At 42.8% G+C, this 21,298-nt stretch overlaps 1 protein-coding gene and 1 pseudogene across 1 annotated transcript; one reads left to right on the plus strand and one right to left on the minus strand.

The window, feature by feature from the left end:
- The first annotated feature begins 9,802 nt into the window (after positions 1–9,802).
- LOC115779905 (netrin-4-like) lies at positions 9,803–16,586 on the plus strand (annotated as a pseudogene).
- LOC115780971 (mitochondrial intermembrane space import and assembly protein 40-like) lies at positions 15,885–21,132 on the minus strand. Its single transcript, XM_030730441.1, has 3 exons — positions 20,923–21,132; positions 19,051–19,149; positions 15,885–16,976 (listed from the first exon to the last, which is right to left on the minus strand). The coding sequence occupies exons 1-3, from the start codon at positions 20,942–20,944 to the stop codon at positions 16,645–16,647; spliced, it is 453 nt and encodes a 150-aa protein (XP_030586301.1). The 5' UTR covers positions 20,945–21,132; the 3' UTR covers positions 15,885–16,644.
- Positions 21,133–21,298: the final 166 nt, after the last annotated feature.

Below are 21,298 nucleotides of genomic sequence, written 5' to 3' on the forward strand. Positions count from 1 at the left end.
TAAAGAGTGACAGTGAAAGAGAAGGTTTACAAGATAGTGAGATCTGCAGTGATGTATGTTTTGGAGAGTGTGGCACTAACAAAATGACAGGAGGCAGAGCTGGAGGTGGCAGAGCTGAAGATGCTCAGATTTTCGTTGGGAGTGACCAGGATGGACAAGATTAGAAATGAAAATATATTATTTGGACAATGAAATATGTTTTGGATATGTTCAGAGGAGGGATAGTGGATGTAGTCTCTGGAGCTTGAAAAAGGCGACTGGACTTCTTTTTGTTTCTTGAAGACGTTTCACCTCTCATCCGAAAGGCTTCTTCAGTTCTCAACCAAATGGTGGAGAGACCCAGGTATTTAAACCCCTGTGGGCGTAGTCCCCTGGAGGTGGTTATGACCCTCTATTGATCATGTGCGTGAACACATGTGCGGGAGTATGAAAGGGAACTCAAGAAAGCTAGCGGACTACAGGAACCACCTTCGTTTCAACTTGAGATGCAGACAGTCCAGACTGGTTCCCAAGAGTGTTGCACCTTGGTCCACAGTAAAAGGACATAGAGCTGACCAAATTCTATGGAGAGCACAGAACCACCTTTTAAGTGAAAGGATAAGACAGGTCCATTTCACCATAGATGCACTCCAGAACAAAATCCACCAGACGCAGCAGAAACTCTCATCACTCTTACCTCACATCATCGCAGAAGAAGTTTCTACATTTGTGGACAAAAGCCCAGCTCGCACCAACACATCAAAGGCAAGGAAAGACAACTACGTAAATTTCAAACTCTGCAAACCAAGGCATACCATTCATCTGTTAACAAACAGGACGACACGATAAGCAATGGAAACCAAGGAAAGTGGGTGAAGAACCTATCAGACAGGGTCCTCACCAACCAGAAGAAATGTGCTAGCCAAGGACTCAACTTTGCCATAGCCCCACAACAGCTTCCTATAGTAGACCTCATCACAGCAACAGAAACCGCTATAAGAAATAACAAACTTTCTCATCCTGTAGCAGAACAGATTCAGGATGAAAGTTTCAGCCACTCTTTCCAGTGCAAGACTTCCTCCATCCAACCTCACCATTCAGGAGAAGAAGGCCATCACAGCCCTAAGCAAGGATCAAAACATCACCATACTGCCAGCCGACAAGGGGAGGTGCACGGTTGTGCTGAATTCATCGGATTACCACAACAAAATTACTACACTCCTCAGTGACAACAATACTTATGAGGTCTTGAGACGTGATCCACAAGCAACTACAAGAAAAAAGTTGTTTGCTGCCTGCAACAACTTGAAAAGGAAAAAGCCATTGACAGCCCCACTTACTACCGCCTGTACCCTGGAGAAGCACTCCATGCATTTATGGACTCCCAAAGATCCACAAAGAAGGAGTCCCACTTCGACCCATTATCAGCAGTATAAACTCGGTCACCTACAACATTTCCAAACACCTCGCCACCATCTTATCACCGCTTGTTGGCATCACACCCCACCACATTGAAAACTCTACAGATTTACTAACAAGGTCCAGAATCTTGTACTGGATCCAGATGAAACCATGGTGTCCTTTGATGTGGTTTCACTTTCACTTGCATACCTACAACTGAGGCAGTGGAGACCGTCAGAAGACGACTACAGGAAGACGATTCCTTACTGAACAGAACCCGCTTCACCCCAGATCAGATTTGTGCACTTTTAGATCTCTGCCTTACCACAACATATTTTAAATACAATGATGGATTCTACAGACGAAGCATGGATGTGCCATGGGCTCCCCAGGGTCTCCCATTGTAGCCAACCTTTACATGGAGGAAGTGGAAAGTAAAGCTCTTGGTTCTTTCAAAGGGATGGCACCTAGCCACTGGTACAGATATGTAGATGACACCTGGGTCAAAATCAAAACCCAAGAAGTAGAAGCCTTCACTCGTCACATTAACTCAGTGGATAAATACATACGTTTTACCAGGGAGGACACCAGAGATAACAAGTTACCATTCCTGGACTGTGCGGTGCTTATCGAGGAAGATGGAAGCCTCAACATTGAAGTTTACCGGAAGCCCACACACACAGACCAGTATCTTCCTCTTTGACTCCCACCACCCTCTGGAACACAAACTTGGGGTGATCAGGACCCTACAACACCACCGTGCGGAAAGTGTTCCCTCTAAGGCAGAAGGGAAGCATAAGGAACACACACACAGTAAGAAAGCCCTCAAAACATGCGGTTACCCCCAACTGGGCCTTCATCAAATCAGCTAAGATGCACAGGAATGAAGGCCAACACAAACTACAGAGAATGGGAAGGACAAGAGGAACAACATTGTCATCCCATATGTGTCAGGCTTGTCAGAGAACTCAGAAGAATTTTCTCCAAGCATGACATCTCAGTATACTTCAAACCAAGTCACACCCTAAGACAAAAACTGGTTCATCCCAAGGACAAACCCGCCAACACAAGATCAGCGATGTAGTGTATGCTGTTCAGTGCAGTGAAGAGTGCTCGGACCTCTACATTGGTGAAACCAAACAGCCTCTTCACAAACGAATGGCACAACATAGAAGAGCCACCTCGACAGGACAAGATTCAGCAGTACATCTGCATCTGAAGGAAAAAGGGCACTCTTTGAGGATGCCAATGGTTCACATTTTGGACAGGGAAAACAGATGGTTTGAAGAGGAGTGAAAGAGCCATCTATGTCCACTGTGAACAACCATCATTGAACAGAGGAGGTGGATTACTCACCAACTTTCCCCTGCTTACAGTGCTGTCCTGAGCTCCCTTCCCAGACGTCTCAGCCCCCATTCACACCTTTGTTCCAGTGACCTCATAGGCCACAGGAAACAATGGAGCGGAGTCCTAAATTGGTTTCAACTGAAACCACTGATTAAATATGACCCACGCCCCCTCACACCTGGGCACATGTGTTCACGCACATGATCAATAGAGGGTCATAACCACCTCCAGGGACTACGCCCACAGGGGTTTAAATACCTGGGGTCTCTCCACCATTTGGTTGAGAACTGAAGAAGCCTTTCGGATGAGAGGTGAAAACGTCTTCAAGAACAAAAAGAAGTCCCAGTCGCCTTTTTCAAGCTCCAGAGACTACTATGACCTGGATGACTGAGAATCTACACAGAGATAGTGGATGTATTGTTTAATGTGTTTAATGTAATGGCTATAATGATAACCTAATTCAACTGGCACTCACCCTCTCTTGAGCCTAAATCTTTTCCACTCACACTTAATGTCTGCAAAGGTGAAAACCCCTTTAAAAAACACATGATTTCCAGACTCCTAAGTCAAAATGGCATCACTGTTCTGCCTGTTCCCCAGGGTAGATAACAGGTATCACCCACACAGGATGGGTTTCAATACAGTTCAGTTTGAATGAGTTGTCAGGCTGTAAGAGGTTCTGTGTCTCGCAGTAGCTAGGTTTTAGAGGTGATTTATGTTACTGTACTCAGCTCTGTGAGGTTTCTGAACAAAATTCGTTATGATAGAGTAAAACAAAGACTAAACGCCAGATACTCACACTGACTTGATATGGGTGCTATGGATGTTGCAATTGTGTGGCACACATATCAGTATGAATCAGTTTATTTAAGATGGGCCCGCTAAAAGGTCTTTTTTGTCACTGTCTTAGTCTGGTTAGAGCTCAGGCTCCAAAATGATGATCTCACACAAAGAGGAAATTAAAATAAAAAACTTCCCAAGGACATAAACAACCCACATCTAATGACATTATCATATCAGAGTGTTCTCGGCACTTAAATCATCCTGAACCACAGCAGTTTATTAATGATTAACACATGCCAGAGCTATTGATTACATCAGCAAGGAGATCCGGTCTACAGAGGTTCCAAAGAAAACCACACAAGAACCGCAAGTCTCTGATGAGGTGGTGGTCCTCAAAACAGAGTTGCCTACCAACGTTTGGCTGACAGTCCTGTAGCCATCTTGGAGCCAGGAGCCCGCCATGGAAATGGGACTTGATTGGACAGATGTGGCCTTCAGCTCTAGATGAGTGGAACTGATTAAACTCTAAAAAGCTTTGTTTACAGCCTTGATCCACCCTGTATTCCTCTTTCTCTCCCAGTAGGGCCTCATTGCTCACTCCAGGCAGCCCTAGCAGCAGATGACTGACAAGAGATCAGATGTTAAAGGACATCAAGATCAGCCACTTGCATAATCACCCAGAGACATAATCTATCCTCATCTCTTTTCATCCAGTCCACTTCACTGCCACCTCCCTACTACACTGACAGTGCTGTCATGTTGGGAGCATCATGCCTTTGTGAATATACTTGCTTTTTTTATGCTAATGACATCAGCATGGGCTGCTAACTTTAGCTCCTCCTGAAGGCCAGATGTTGGTTAATAGGATCAAACACTGCCTATTCCTCTCTCGCTGTGGCATTGCTGGGCAAGCCAGGGAGGCTTAATGGTTGCACATATTCCCACATACCTCTTTTCTTATGCAGAAACCACAAATCCAACCACAAAAGTGGGCACACACCCTTGTGTTAGTGTGATTTTTTTTTGCCATTTGCACACTTCAGTGGAAACACAAAACTATACTATAGGCTTCCCAGGAAAGTATCATTAAATATCCTGAGAGTATAGACAATAAATGCCAGTAGGGATTATTTATTTGCACATTTCGAGCTCAAACTCCTGTAAAAACACTAAGAATCATTTATGTAGAACTTACAAATGCATCCGCAACATCCCCTCGCACGTGCCCCAATTTCAAAGATTTTTTCTCATTCAAGGGCATTCTGATGTGGGAGAATAAACCACCACTGGTGGTCAATGAAGGTCATGAAGTGTCGGTTCATAAATGAAAAAGCAGCACCATGCGGGCAGCAAATGTTCAACATTAATATTGATGTGTTTTGTGACCAATACATTTTACGGGGGCAAAGCAGATGCGAGCAGCACGTGCATGACTTGGCACCTACCCAATTTCATTTTTGACAATGTCTGCACGTATGAGTTCTGTTGTTTAAAAAACGGTGACCTTTGTGCTTAACTCTACATTGAAGTTGCTATCATGAGTTGGATACTCCAGGTGGACTTGGGTATGCCAATAAAAACACGTTTAATGAGGTTGAGAAGGGGCCTCAAAGCAACAAAGTGGCCTGGAGCCGGCAACCTATGTCCTGGACCTGAACAGGCTGCCTTTGATTTTTTTTTTCCTCTCGTTCTAAGTGTGACTTCTGAGGGGGGGACAAAATAAAATACTCCAAGCTAAAAATCCATTGGGTTTATTTAAGCATAAGCATTCATTTGTGTCTGATTGCGTCTAACTGATCCCAAACTCTTAGCATTAGTGTCACTTTCTGTTAATCATGTATCACTGCTTCGTACACTCAGTTTTCTTGATTAGCTGTTTACTATTTATGTCACATTTCATGCCAAACTATTTTCTTTGAAGTTACTGAAGTTGTTTGAAATGTGTTTTATCAAGCGTGGGAGCGCAACTCGGAGCTGGAAGAATAAGAAAGGAGTGAATGGAATCCGCAACACATGTAGGGTGCGATAGTGGGTGTGTGTGTGCAGCATTGTTTATGTGGGTGGGCAAAATAAAGAGTTTATCAAGTGACTGCATCTGTGTTTGCACACACGAGTGTTCATGCATATCCCGTGTGGTCAAGGACACAGTGTGTGAGCGAACTGACATCAGGAACATGAGCTTCTTAGTAGATTACATAACAGATATACTTAAAAAAAAAAAAAAAACAGAGACCCCACATTGAGGGGACAGCATATGGATTGTGTACTTGCATGTGAGCACGTGTTGGGGGGGGGGGGGGGGGGGGGGGGGGGGGGGGGGGGGGGGGGGGGGGGGGGGGGGGGGGGGGGGGGGGGGGGGGGGGGGGGGGGGGGGGGGGGGGGGGGGGGGGGGGGGGGGGGTGTTTTTTCTAACAGTAAACAGAATCTTCATTTATTAAAAAGCCATCACCATTCAATTGCTGCTCCTCTTCAAGTGAGCCATGCTTTAGCAATCCAAGGGACCCCCCCCGCCACCCCCATTAAGAATTAATAAAGAATATATGGAACAGTTCTGGGTTGCTTAGTAAGGTTACACATATGTAAGTATGCCATAACACATCTGTGAACATCACATCACCCAAAGTTCACAGATGCACACATTATGTTTGGCAGCGTGCCCCTGGGCTTCCCAGAGGACTTTATTTGTCATTCTGCCTCATCTGGCGTCTATCAGTTTCGGGCCCGACAACTTAATCTGTGTCATTCATTCCTCTCACATCAAAGAGGCACCGTGTAATCTGAACCTATGATGTTTGAATGTAAGCATGCCATCGTCTCACACACATGCAAAGTAGATGGCAAATGCACCAGCTAGCAGTCTGCCTGTAATCTGTCTGAGTGCTTGATTAATATCCCTGTGTGACATGAGGATCATTACAATAACATCAGCAGAGATGTCTCTTTGAAAGCTTTCCACCACCATTATCATCCTCACAGCGATAACAATTAAAGCAATAGACTGACTCAGTCCTGCAATCCTGGGGACACACAGCTCTGATCTCTAATTAGATTGAACCATAGATCTTTCAACTACATTTTAATTGATGTTTTCAGATAAGCATTTTAAAGCTTTATTGTATATTCTTAAAGAGTGAATGTTGGTAGATTTACTGGGCATATCCATCCCGTTTATAGTAGTGTTCGTCATGCAAAGCATAGAAAAAGAAAGAAATCTGACTCAAAGTTAAAAAATTTCAGTGTGCCAATTAATCCTGACCCGAGTGCTTAACTTAAGCACACCGTGGTTTTACTGGTTGCCCTTGCAGCCAGCGGATAACGTCATATGAAGTCCTACGGCGTGTTGCCATAGCAAAATGTCCACAACAAAATGGAAATGTTTCAAATTAGGCTGGAAAAAAAATAAAAAAATCAAAGCTTGATCATGTTGGCCTTGGAAGCCCATGTGCAGTAAAGTCAGGAAAGTAAGGAAGGAGCTTAATCCTCTTCATCCCTGGAGATCCAAATGAGCTGACATGTAGAACACAAAGAAAACATGAAGGGAGAAGGAGATGCAGAAGTGTGCACTACATGTACTTGACATGCACATGCTTGAACAGCCTGGACAAACACTAAGGGAGGGAGGTGGGGGTCCCTGTTCCTCTCACCCTGGCTCTCTAACCCCCCGGCCCCGTTAAGTCCTGTAAATGAGAGAAAGAGGAGCAATTAGAGAAGCAGTCATGTGGCGGATAGGAGATCCCCATGACCTTTTCAGGCTGGTATTTGACCTCTCACAGCAGGAAACTTTGATGAAAATGCATCTTGAACATTGAGAGAATGTATTTGCTTGGAAAAAAAAAAAAGAGTGGCGGCTCATGATGGAAACAGTGAAATGCATTTTTTTTAATATCTTTGTTTATATATTGACATTTTCCCATTCATCCTTCCGACAAACATCCAAGACTATAGCAGAATGTCAATTTTTATTGTCAAAACTTATTTTGTGTAAATACGCACAGATATCACTTCATCTCTATCTGGTCGTGGGTTTATCTTTGTTCACTCTTTTGTCCTTTCAGCTGTCTTTCCTCCTGCTTCCACTCTAACACCAGCTAATGCCTGGCAGGCCTGCATGCCGATAAGCCTGAGAAGCCTGGTCTCCAATCTTCACACATCTCACGTTTTCTCCTTTTGTTTCAGCTCCAGTATGCTAGAATAGTTTTATGGGAGATTAGGGCATGCCGTTATGAGGGATTTGCTGTTATCTGGTAGTGCTGGTGGCACACAGACACATTGTAGTTTATGACTGCTTTAGCCCAATTTAGAGTCAGATCTGTATTAACAGGACATGTGGAACTGATATTCACATCTTTCATGGGTGTCCCTGTGAGGACCCGTGTGGATTCGTGCGTTAAGGAGGATGGTAATGGATATAACAGAAAGTCAAATGACATGGTCCAGCTGTTTCTAGTGGAAGTTCATACTGTAACTGAATGTTATCTTTTTTTTTTTCTTCTGTTGAAAAGGCTCTAAAATTGTAGGTTTGAGGTAAAAGTTTGCAGCAGAGCCATAAAACATTTTAAAGAGCAGCAAGCAATCACCTCTGCAAGTAAATTACATTTAACTGCTCGCTTTGGCTTCAAAATGCAAAACACATTGGGGGGGTCTTGCAGTTTTATAGGTAGACGTATTTATTGCAATGCCATGGCTCCCAATTTAAAATGTCACACGCAGTCAGGTGGGGTAGGGGTACTCTGTCAGTCATTTTGAAGGAGACAGATGAAGCAGTCACAAATCATGTGCACTTTGGTTGATTTATTCAGCTGTTTTTGATAGAGGTCCATATTGAGACTAAGGTCTCTATATTTGTATTAAAAAATAAATAAATTATTTAAAGTGTTGATGTTTGAATTTCCAGTTTTATTTTGAGTGGGGATAAATAATAATCTAAATAATGTCTTCTTGAAAATTCTGACAGAAAGAATAGGACTAAGACAAGAACATAATAATGAATAAAAAATGTACTTTCAAGGGCTACTGTTGATTGTAGTTAATATGAAAATCAACTGTAACTTTCCTAAAGGTAACAAAATATACAGGTCATCATCATCACTGGTCCATACTTGTCTTTTGTAATTCTATTTTTGATTTTCAAGGAAACCAGGCAGACAGTCCTGTAACATGTTTTTATGTCACTGGAAACCATTTATGGAAACCAATACAATTCTTTGCATCTATTCCAATTTTCTGAGCTCCCTGTATTTGAAGTTAAGCCATAAAACTGAGTATACACTGTTTTTATTGTTCCAGTTTGTTCTGTGTGTGTGAGTGCTGTGTGCCAGAAAGGAAAAATACATCAAGCTCAGCAAGAGGACTTTATGGTTCCTGTGGGTGAAAAATAATTCAAAAACGTGCTGCTATGTCCCAGACCATGTGTTTTATTTCCATGGTTAAAAATGAAAAATGTCACTGTAATAAATCCAGGCAGCCAGCCTTATTGAAGAATTGTCCTCTTCTTCTCCATCTCATTTGCATTAAACACCAGCTGGCACATTTTGTTGCCACTTTGTCCATCAAGTTGCAAATAACGCACAGAGGACCTGTTTTTGCCTCCATGCCCGGGATGTTTCCTGCTATAATTCAAAAAGCCCGGAAGTCCTTGGAATTAATGCAGCTGAAAAACAAGAGGGCAGAAGCAGATAAAGTAATTAACCAACCCAATTAAGGTAAATGAGGAGAGATATGGATAAAAGACTGGCAGATTGTTTAAAAAATACAACGGGGGCTGTTTTTTTTTGTTTGTGTGTGTGTGTGTGTGTGTGGTGTGTGTTGTGTGTGTGTGTGTGTGTGTGTGTGTGTGTGTGTGTGTGCGCGCGTGTGTGGGCGGAGGGATCCATAAATAGAGCGCACACGGCTCTCTGTGCATAAATGCATGGAGCTTGGACTTGGCTGGTGCACCAGATGTCGGGTTGGCTGCATATGTAGTTGAGTTTGTTTGCAGAGGAATATTGCATTTGAATGCGCAAAATGGAAGATATGAAGCTCTATCACGTGAAAATTAACAATAATTAGCAGACTGACTTATTATTTGCTGCACATAAGGATGAATTGAGCTTCAGGCGTCTACATTGTTCTTGGAAGGACGTCGGGGGGGAATACTTGATGTTGGAGTCATCCGGACACTTTGCGTAATTAGCAAAGAAATGAGTTTGACTGTTAATTAAGGCACATAATGTGGGACTCTTCTTTGGAAGAAAGCGCGTGTCGCACCGTGTATGTTGTAAACACAACAGAAACAAGGACAACGCTGTCTAATATGCTCGGGACACCTCGACTTCTGGTGCTGGGGCGCTCGGTTGGCTATTTTTATTTGTGACGCGCAGCAGCGAAGCAGGTGAGGCGCATCATCGGTTTGTGTTCATGCGCTTATTTCTAAATCAGCACCGTCATTGTCCGCATTTTATTTTCGGGTTGTGTTTTAATTGACTGAATTACTGTAAAAGGTCATTTTTTTTATGACACTGAAGACCTCACTCAGTCAAAATATAGTTCATTTTTAGGGGCCAGTGAAATTAAATTCATGTTTTTGATGTGCGAAATAAGCAAAAGTCATACTTGCTCCTGATACATTTGATAGCTTTTGTGTCCTTACGTTACATGTAACTTGAATCTTAACGGTGTTCAGTCGGCGAAAGGACAGGATTCTGTGACAGCAGCACAGTGGTCAGACGATTAATATTCATGGAAAACGCAATATGCGCACTTGACTTTGTCCATGATGTCATGTGTGGGAAAATGTACTGATATCTTGGACATCACCAGATAATATATATATATTATATATATATAGATATATATATATATATATAGATATAATATATATATATATAGATATATAATATATATATATATATATATAAAAAATCTGTAATACTCAGTTATGGCTTCATTGAATAAACATATTCCACTTTCACTGACTCCCCCTCTGCCTCAGTTTCTAGCAGCATGGGCCGGCCTGTAGTCCACCCATAGGGAACCTGGCAAGCGGCAGGACCCTGTTCACCCTCTCAACTGCTGTGGGAACAGCACACTACAACATCCTCTGTGCCCCCAACCTTCCGTGAGTCCCCCGCCTGCTCTCAGGATCCTCACCCAGCTGTTCACATGACTGATGACCCTTTCTTGCATCCAGATACCTGGTGGGCATCAGGTGGAGGTACTACTGTGGGTGGGCAGCAGGATGAGATACGTTTGGACCTGGAAACCAATTCTGTCTGTCTCACATGGTTTTGGTGTTCAGGTCACCCCGGCCTGCTGCCATGGCCATTGAACGTTCAGTGGACTTTGGAAAAACCTGGGAAGCTGTCAAAGTCTTTGCATACAACTGCAGCGTAGATTTTGGTTGCCTGATGACTTTGATCAGCCAGGGTCACTGTGTACATCCCGTTATACTGACGCTACACCCTGCACGGGCGGAGAGGTAGACAATATTTAGATATGATGTGTTGTCAGAATGTTTATTTCAGTACACTTTAAAGCTCTGTTTTCTCCTTCTAGGTTTATTACGTACTCTAGAACCCAGCAGTGTTATAACACTTGACCCCTACAGTCCAGAGGCCCTCTCCTCTCCGCCTGACCATCACAAATCTCCGCATCAGACTGCTAAAATCCCAGACCGTGGCCCAAGTCTGACAGAATGGAGAAGCTCCACAGCCTCAGGCCTGACCCCCCCATCCAGTTCAAAAAGCTCTGCTTCAGCACCTATGCTATTTTATACTTTACTAGCAAGAGGGACCTGTCTGTGTCATGGGCATGCTGAGTATTGTGTTCCACACAACCATGTACACAAGAAGATAGATGACAGTAACATGGGTGAGTATTTTATCTTGTTGAATATTCTTGCATCAAAGAAAAGACAAAATACTGGTGCATTCATTTTACATTGGTTTTATTACACACTCAGAACAGAGGTGTAAAGATATTAGTCCAGGTATAAATGTAGTAACTGAAATTCTAATAAACATCTTTTTAAATAGCTTGAGTTTACACTTTACATCACCTGCCTGGATGTACACTGTCCCCCAAAATAAACATTTTGGAACTTGGAACGCTTGGGAAAAAAATGGGGCGAAAAAAGTAATTTGATTCAATTCAATTTTATTATATGACCCTAGCCAAAGCAAAACTAGTGAAAAAACAAAAAGATGAGAGGGAAAAAATGTCAGTGGCCTCCACCTGTAAAACCATCCTGTTTTGTTGCCCCTCTAGTGCACCAGTTGTTAATTTCATGAACCACTGAAGCAGCTGAATGACAACAACCCCCTCTGCTACTTAACTGACCAGATCAATATCCCAGAGGTTTAATGACTTGATGCTAAACTCTGATTAAAAAGCGTTCCTTTAGTTTTTGAGCAGCGTACTTTATGTTTGTCTCGGACAGCAGGGTAGCAAAAATTAATGTAGATGAAGTAACTAAGCATTACACAGGTGTGTCTTCCAGGTGTTTGGTAGGTGTCTGTGTACTCACAAACAAAGCAGGAGATCACTGTGAAAAGTGTGCCCCACTCTACAATGATCGACCCTGGAGGCCTGCCAATGGCAGCAGTGGGGAGGCCAACCCATGCCAGAGTAAGTGACCACCACCGGACTGCACAGCTGTTACAATCAGTGAGTTTTCACTTTACTGACAAGCAGGAAAAAGATTTTAAAGTGTGGAGGAAAGATGTAAATAGTTAGTGGCACAGGTGGCAGAATGCAGATTGTCCACTAATTGCAGAGTTGGTGGTGCAATCCCCGGCTCCTCCTGTGAACAAAGAATTCTTGGCCAAGATCCTGAACCCAGTGTTGCTCCAGATTGGAGGCTAGTCCCTTGCATGGATGTGTGTGTGCGCGAATGAGAGAGGCAACAGTGCAGTCCAAACACTTTACATTGAATACACAGTTCCTGGCTTGGTTGCTATATTTGTATATCAGACCCTGGCAGTGTGTCACCTGTTCACGTTTCTCTCTCTTCCCTGCCCTAATGTCCTGATATTGTCTCATCTCTCTGATCGCTGTGATGTCACACATCTTCACGACTGAAGAGTGTGAGTGTCACGGCCACGCAGATAGCTGTCACTTCTCTCAGCGGGCATGGCTTTCCTCCGGCAGACTCAGTGGGGGTGTTTGTGAGGACTGCCAGCACAACACCCGCCGGGCGTAGGTGCCATCGCTGTCGCCACGGCTACCACCGCCGCCCGTCCCTGCCCCTCAGCTCCCCCCCACACATGCATACGTAAGAGGCACAAGGCAGAGGGGTGACTTACTGTGGCTTTGGCTTGGGTGATGTGATATGTCTATAGCTGTTCTTAGTCAAAGTTATTTGATGTAGGGGAAGCTTACAAATGTCCTATAGCACCATCTGCTGGCATTTTTATACTCAGCTCTGTATCTTGTGTTTGCTGCACAGGCTGCTGGTGTGATCCTCTGGGATCTTTGCCTCCTCTACCTGAAAGGAGGGACCCTGGTGCCACCCTAGGAGTGGCAAGTGCCTCTGTAAATCTGGTGTGGGGGGCACAAGCTGCAGCCACTGTCTGCCTGGCTACTGGGGCTTTGGAGGGGAGGGATGCAAACGTTGTGCATGCCCTCACCAATGCGATCCATTCACTGGCCAATGTCTCCACAGGTGGACACAACCTTTTTCACTAATGAGATGAATTTAATGACTATGGTAGTTGGTAATAATTTATTCTGCCTTCACAGCTACACAATAGCAAATGTTAAATGTGCCCATTGGTGGAAAAAATCCCTGACTTGGATCATATATTCTCAACTGAGAAGAGGTACTACTGTCAAAGACGCTTGCAGTCTCTGCTCTGCAATACACAGGTGATGTTAGTCCCCATTATGAAAATATAATGCTTCAAAAACAACATTCCTACCAGCTAATATACAGAGTATAACTCAATTTCTACACACAGGGAAGTGTAGCTGTAAGGAGAAAAAGCTGATAAGTGCAGCTGAACTCTGCAAGACCAAACCTGAATATGGTAAGCAACAAAAGGTGCAGTTTTCACTTGTTTAAAAAACCCGCTGCATAAATCTGCATTTGGTTATGCTTCAAAACGCCTTCCCTATCTTCTTTCTTTATGGCCTCTTACAGTAATCAAGGCCAATGTGCTGTCTGCTCACGACAAAGGAAGCTATGCAGAAGTTCATGTCAAAGTTCACAGGTCCTTCGATCAGGTCAGAGGACGCTGCACTTAGGAACCACAGCGTCTATCCTCTGTCCTGGACCAGCCGTGGCTGCACCTGCCCTATATTAAACCCAGGTAAAAATGTTTCAAACATATCTTTAAAAGACACCAGCAAAACAAAATATTATTCACTATCAAAAAAAACCAAAACAATAAAGGGACTAATTCATTAGATTTTTCTCCCAGGTATGGAGTACTTGCTTGCAGGAAAAGAGGAGACTGGAACAGGCCGTTTGCTGGTCACCATGCAGAGTGTTGTGGTTCCATGGACACCTCATCTAGGTCTGTTTATATCAGGAGCCTGAGAAATGGATGCCCTGAGCCCTATGATCCAAAAAGGCAGGATACACTTCAGAGGTTTTCTACAAGATACTCAAGAGTGAGTGAACAATTCAGAAAGTGGGATGAAAATCCAAGAGTCAAACTTTTGGGTTGAGGCCACATAACTGAAGTACCCACAACATGTGTGGGCAGGAGAGTGAATGGATGTTAAGTGTTGTACTTGGTGCTCGAGACCTACTTGCATAAAAAGTTGTTCATTTTTTTGTTTTGTTTTTCCTTACACCAGTTCCATTTTGGATCGGATAGAAACTGTAAAAATACCTTGACTGTTAAGCTAACAAATCCCCCTATAATACTACACCCTCCTCTTAGTTAATTAGCAGAAAAAAAGTGCAAAATATTGCACTTAACTTCATCAGCTACATCTGCTCATAAAGTAAATATTTAATCAGCCAACCACATTGCAGGACTCAATGAATTATGGTCCGGATGATCTGCTGCAATGAGTAAGAAGGTGACTTAAGTGACTCTGAATGTGATGTGGTTGTTGGAGCCAGGTGAGCTTAAATTAGACTACAGAGAATGGAAAAACATTGTCTGGTATGATGAGCCAGATGATAGGGTCACAATTTGACTTGAACCCATGGATCCATAATCCTTTGTATTCTGAGGTGTACTGGTGTGTCTGTGTGACGGGCAGGTTATTGATAACCCTTAGTACCATTTGAGCATCATTTAAAGGGGACATATCACGCAAAATCCACTTTTTTAAGCCCTTAAATACATTTTTTGTGTACTGTGAGTTTTTAGGAGTGCAGAAATTTAAATTTATTCTCTCCCGTGCTGCGTAGATATCTTTATATTCTTTTTGGGGTCATATTTTTCAGTCTGTTCAATTTCTCTATTCCCCGTTATGTTTCTTGTCTATTACGTCACAGTATTGCTGTGGAACTGCTAAACAAGGTCATCAACTTCTGGCTAACCAATTTCGTGAATCCTCCATTTTTTATTTTTGTAGTCCATTCCAGTTGAGTTGAGTTGAGTTTTGCTGAAGTTGCAAGTAGAGGAGTCAAAATGTTCTGGTTGTTGGGTGTATTACCCACACGTACGTACCACACGTAACGGCATCAGAGCTGCTTCGAAGTGCCTGTTTCTCTGCCGGGTAGAGAATCGGATCACTGCTATCAAACTACAAAAATGGCCAAACGGGGTGGAGTGGAATGCTCAGTGACCTGGAGGGGGGCGGGGCGTGAGCACCAAAACGAGCTGCTCTAAGCCACGCCTTAGAACAGGTGTAAATAAGGGGTCTGTGGAGCTACAATAATGAGGAATTCAAACCAAAGCATTGCAGTTCTACTTTATATAGACCACAAGTGAATGATTTACATATGAAAAGGAAGGATTTAAAAGCATGATCTGTCCCCTTTAAATGCCACAGCCTGCCAGAGCATTGTTGCTGACCATCTGCCCTGTTTTAAGAACTCAGTTTACACATCATCTACTATCTACTTTAGGCAGGACGGCATGTCGTGTCACAAAGTTCATATCATCTCAGACTGGTTTCATGACAATCAGCTGGAGTAAGTGGGGTAAAGCGCTCCATAGTCACCAGAGCAGTCAAATGTAACATCATGAAGGTGCGGCTCACCAACCTGCAACAGCCACATAAAACTAGGATGTCAATATGAAGGTAAAACTCAGGAATGTTTCCAGCACCTTGTTGAATCTGAACCTTGAAGAATGAGTTATGAAGACAACTCTAACCTGTTGACTGTTTAATAAATGTAACTGTTTATCCCATAAAAACAAAAAAAAAAAAAAACTGTTATGTTGGTTTTTTTTTTCTCTTTAGAAAAAAAAAAAAAAAAAGCAAAACAGAAACATCAGACAATCATTTTAATCTGGATATTTTTGAGAAAAACCACTGAGTGCTGACCACAGCATTCAACTGAAGACTCTCAGAAGGTTAAGACAACAAAAACATTGATGCGTTCACAGGTGAATATGACAGGCCAGACAGAAAGCCAACAACAGTGATGACCAATCCAAGTTATAGATAGAGACCCATTAGGTTTCTACAAGATGCCAACAAGTCAGTTAGAAACAGAACATCTAAACTGCACAGATGCTTCAATAGCTTTCCTGCTGATTAACTCTGCTTTGGTCTCAAGTGATGGAAAGCAAATTGAAGTGCTGAAAAAGTGTCTGAGGTAAAATAAAGCTCAGTGTCTTGTGAATCAAAAGATCTACAGATTACAGATTTCTTAATTAGAGTTGGATCAATGTTTATGTGTACTCCTGAACGACTGACCTCTGGACACCATTACAAATGCTGACTAACAGCTCTTCTGACCGGCGTGAGAACAAATTATGTATTGCATAAAAATGAGTATTTCAGCTAATGTCCCTGATGCAAATCGCTTGGCCCACTGTCAATAATCAGATAATTCATTTTATTTTTTTTTAAGTGCCCACCTAACAAAGCAGCACACACACACACCTCTCTGAAACTCTTCTCCTGATGGCCTGTTAATTTCCCATTAGTGTCAGAACTGTGTCAACAGTCCCACTCTGAAGATTTGAGCAGGAGAAGAGACCAATCAGAGCTCCTCGGCGGACAGTCTTTTAAACTGATCTGACCCTAGCTGGCAGTCTGGCCGTCTGAAGGTGAAGTGCTGTCAGAGGAGACAGCTGAAGTGACCGCAGTAGAGTCACTCTCAGACGATAAGGCAGCATTGTCAGATGGGGCGGCAGACTCGTCTTTATCTTCCTCCTGGGGATAAAGCTCAGGGTACTTCTGCATGCACTCCTGCATGTTACGGAAGTAGTCGATGCACTCGGAGCCCTTCACTTCCTCCTTACTGTAGTGGAAACACGAGAAGGCCTCCTTAAACTGAGAGCCGCACGGTCCGCTGGCCATCCCCCCCAGACACGGGCAGTTCCAGTTTATGTTTCCATTGGGCAGGATTAGGCCTAAAGTAACCAGAGAGTGGCAGGTTAGCAGAAAACCTTTATGATTTCACGAAAAGAAATCTGCTCTGTAGTGTGAGGAGTGGGATCCTGCATGGAAACTCTTTTCTGTGCGCTACCAAGAACACCAGTAACGTCTAAGTGAGATCTCGGCGTGTACTGAGTCACCAAAATCTGACTGAACCACAAAGTCTCAACTTTTAACTGGTATGTTACTAATGACTCAGTCTTGATTTAAAAAAAAAAAAAAAAAGCTCACCTTTGGATCATTAACTATTTATTAAGAACAAAAACACTAAGTTTGCTTAATTAGTCACAAATATTCAGTGCTATAAAGACAGGGCTCAGTGAGGGTCTAACGGTCTTTGTCTGGGATGGAGATTAGTTTATGGCGGGGAAGCTTTCACATCAGTTAGTCATTAAAGAAATAAAAACACGTACTACAATCAGCTTCTTCATTGAAAATGAACAGTTTCTGGTTAATGTAAAGCATTATGGTTTATGTGGTTTCTAGGCAACTAAACCAAGTATACAGCATAGCACAATGATATAAATGATCCATTTATATAACTACATAGTTTTAGTTTAGTTTTAGGAACTAATGAATGTTTCAGTTCTGTTTCTTTAATTCTTTTTAACCACATCCATCAGCACTGGACAAAAGTTTTGAGTCACCCTTCATTTCTTTGCATTTTGATAGGAAAATGGGAAACAGATGCAGCCATTTATTGAAATGTGCAAACATATATAGAAATAAAGCATATAAGGTAAAAGTAGAGTTACTACAGTTGTAATGAGCGTCAAAGTCAGTGTTTGGTATGAGCACCTTTATTCTTCTACACAGCCTGAACTCTCTGAGGCAGCTTTCTTGTCATTTCTTTAAGCAGTCTTCAGGAACAGCTCTCCAGGCTTCTCGGAGGTCATTCAAAGCTCTTCTTTGGATGTTGGTGGCCTTTTCTTCTGTTTCTTCTGTGTGTTAGGGATCACTGTCATGCTGAAAAATGAAACTGTTGCCAATCAGATGCTTTCTCATGGTACTTTTTCTGTGTGTTCATAATTCCATCACTTTTGACAAGCTCTCCAATACCGCTGACTGAATGCAGCCCCAAACCATTTCGAATTTCAAACTTTGAGTCCAGCTCTTGTGGCATACTTCAGCCTTTTCTGCCCGTTTCCCTTCCTTAAGAATGGCTCCTTGACAGCCATCCTAAGACCAATTCTGATGAGGCTTCAGTGAACTGAACCATCTGGGCCAAATACATCACACAGGTCCTGTGTTCCTCTTCTTTAAGGACATGAGTTTTAGATACTGTTCATTTGCTGTAGATGTTTGTTGCTTTGTTTTTTTTAGGCCTGACACTTATTTTGTCCTCCAGTTGTCCAGCTTTTCAATTTTTTTTTTTTTTTTTAACACAGATACACTACATGTCATGCTGAGATATACCAGGTTTTGGCTAATAGCTCTTTGGGAATCAATTTTTTGGTGCAAAAATACAGTTTTATGCCTGTCAAACTCTTGTTATATTTGGGATTTTTCAAAAAGAAATGGGAATAAATTATGTGTTTCTGAGACAGGCTGCTAGGAACAAAGTGCCTAAAGACACAATTTAAAATTGGTTCTTTGCCAAGTTGTCTGTTATGTGTAGATACAACACTCGTTCATCCCTTGATTTAGATACTTTTTTTTTTAATCCTTGAATGATTCTCAGTTCAGTTTTAAATGGCTAAACAAAAAAAAGGAAAGAAAGAAAACAAGTCTGGCTTCTTGGAAGCAAAATATAAAGAAATGAGGGGTGGCTTAAGATGTTTGCACAGTACTGTACCTTACTAAATAAGAAGCTACTTTCAGCTGCACCCTTATTCACAAAGGGTCACAACAGCAGGTAGCTCTGCATGTTTGATTTGGCAGATTTTTTACATCGGATGCCCTTCCTGGGATCGAACCAGGGATCTTTCATTTGGTGGGCAAATGTGTAAACCACTAAACTATGGAGACTTTAAAAAAAACAAACAAAACAAAACTGTTCATTACTAAATAACTCAAATAATTGTTTTGGGAACCACAACAATGACTAACCCTGCTCCTCGTAAGGATCGTTGGGGTCATCTGCGATCAGCTCGGCGTTGCTGGGTGTCTCATGGTCTTCCTTTGTCACAAAGATGATGCGATCTTTACCTTAAATGAAAACAAGATAAAACCCCAAAACATGAGCAAATCAGTTACTGTGACTGTGGTGCTAATTTATAATCTTTCATTGCTGTAACAAGTAGACAGTTTGCTGTGACTCCGTGTGAAACTTCACAAAACAGTTCTTCTGTGCAGTAAAACAGAGGTGCACATTGCACTTGATACACATCGCTGTTGGTGTTCCTGTGCATCTTCACTTGTTGTCACATATTGTGATTCCTTTTGTATCCGAGTCCTGACACAGCCAGGAATACTCGGATGACACTGCCCATTGTGGCTTGTATCAGGAATGGAAAGGAATCTGAATATAGGAATCTTGTTAAAGCCTTCAGTGACTGGACTCACAAAAACCACCTCATACTGAACACCTTTTACATGAAGGAATAGATTTCTGAAGATTGAGACCCCCCTCTACAGCCTGTGAAAGTTTGTTGGGTGGACATAGAGGTGGTAACAAAAAATAAATATCTAGGTTTACACCTAGATAACAAACTAGACTGGAATACAGATGAAAATGTTCTATCAGTCTGTAAGGACAGTGGACAAACTAGTGAGGAAAGCTGACTGTAATGACCTTTATGAACAAAAAAACTGGAAGATCTTCTCTCTCTCTCTTTCTCTGCTGGAAAACAGAGAGATACAGAAAATCATTTGTACCCACAACCATCAGGCTTTTCAGTTCTCACATAAATAGCAGATGAGCTATGCCAAACGTGAATTTCCATCTGGGATCAATGAAGTTGTTCTTATTCTTATATAGTTGGCCAGTGGGATGTATTGTCCAAGCAGACATCCTGATTTGGAATGGGAGCCATGAGTCCCTGCGTCTTTCTCTTCTCCTCATACTTTTGAGGTTCGCCCTCTGTTCTTGCTTTCTTTTTTTTTTTTGGATTTGCACAGACTTTGTGCAATTTGCGATTTTGAATGCATAGAAGCGCATGTGGTCGCTTTTTAATCATCCCATTCTCAGTGCAGTCCCGTCTGCAGAGCAGCCAGCAGGTCACCGCTGCCATGTCTATCAAATGAAAGACAAGGCGGTGGTACCACTTTTTGAGGATCAGGCCCTATCGGTCTCCTTCAAGAAGTGCTCCTTATCGCGCAACGCTGCCCTTAGGCAACGAAAAGAAAAACTGAATTCCTGAACATGCAAATTAAAAAAAAACTTTATAAAACCTCACAAAAACCCTTACTACAACTTCATAGACACACCTGTATTTTTTTATTTATAATTTGTGTCATTTTAAATATGATTACAAGGGCAAATTTTCTTACCTTCTTCTCACACCATGTGGTCCTTGTGACCATGTGTCAGAAAAGGATGTCCTGCCTTCAAATCAGGCTTGATAGTGACTCCCACATCTTATTAGACTGATACTTTTTAGGACACTGACTGGCTGGCAGGCATCATTTAAGCTCACGTGTACCGGGCATGGGGCTGTGCTGTAGAGGGTTAAACCCATGACAACACCAACAGCCACTGCTAGCTGTTAAACAGCACCGCTGATCTGGCTCACGTACCCCCCACTGCAGGAATCACAGTACATACAGTCATTAACAAAACAAAACAAAAAAAAAAGTACTACCGTCTACTTCAAAGCTGCGTTTACTACAGCAGGAGGCTGACCGGCTTCCTAACGTACCACACCAAACGGCAAATTCTCGTTGGGTGTAGACGTTAGCATAGCATGGAGGTGGTGGTGGCCCGCTCGGTGACATTGCTCAGCCGTGGACGGAAAATGAATGAAAGAAGATCAAAATTACCTTCCTGTCTGCAGTACGACATGTCCGCTGATGCTTCGGTTCGTAAGGCCTCGTCCTCCGGGAGCAAAGGTGACCAGCGCGAGGAAGATTATCCAACAAATGAGACGGGTTCATTTGACAGGCTGCCCGGCATCCAACCGCCCCCCAACCCCGACCTGTCCATAAGCGGGCGCACAATAATGACGTCACACCAGCAGGTTAGCTCCTGATCCGAAGGTCGGTGGTTTGATTCCCGGTCTTGTGCGAAATTCTGTTCCCCCTGTGTCGGCAGCGCGCACTGCAGCCAGAGAGGCGTATCCGACAGTCTTCACGGAGCTTCTGATCGATTTCTCGGTAAAACGACACTGTAAAAGACTTGCTGCTAAATTAATTTGTT

The sequence above is a fragment of the Archocentrus centrarchus genome, chromosome 5, assembly GCF_007364275.1.
Source record: "Archocentrus centrarchus isolate MPI-CPG fArcCen1 chromosome 5, fArcCen1, whole genome shotgun sequence".
In the NCBI taxonomy this organism is placed as follows: Eukaryota; Metazoa; Chordata; class Actinopteri; order Cichliformes; family Cichlidae; genus Archocentrus; species Archocentrus centrarchus.

Bases quoted from the DNA above. Each gene is read 5' to 3' on its own strand.
- LOC115780971 (XM_030730441.1), bottom strand. From the start codon at position 20,944: ATGTCGTACTGCAGACAGGAAG. The intron at 19,150-20,922 runs GTAATTTTGATC...TTTTCATTTAAG, and splicing joins GTCGTACTGCAGACAGGAAG to GTAAAGATCGCATCATCTTT. The intron at 16,977-19,050 runs GTTAGTCATTGT...TGGTTACTTTAG, and splicing joins CGATCCTTACGAGGAGCAGG to GCCTAATCCTGCCCAATGGA.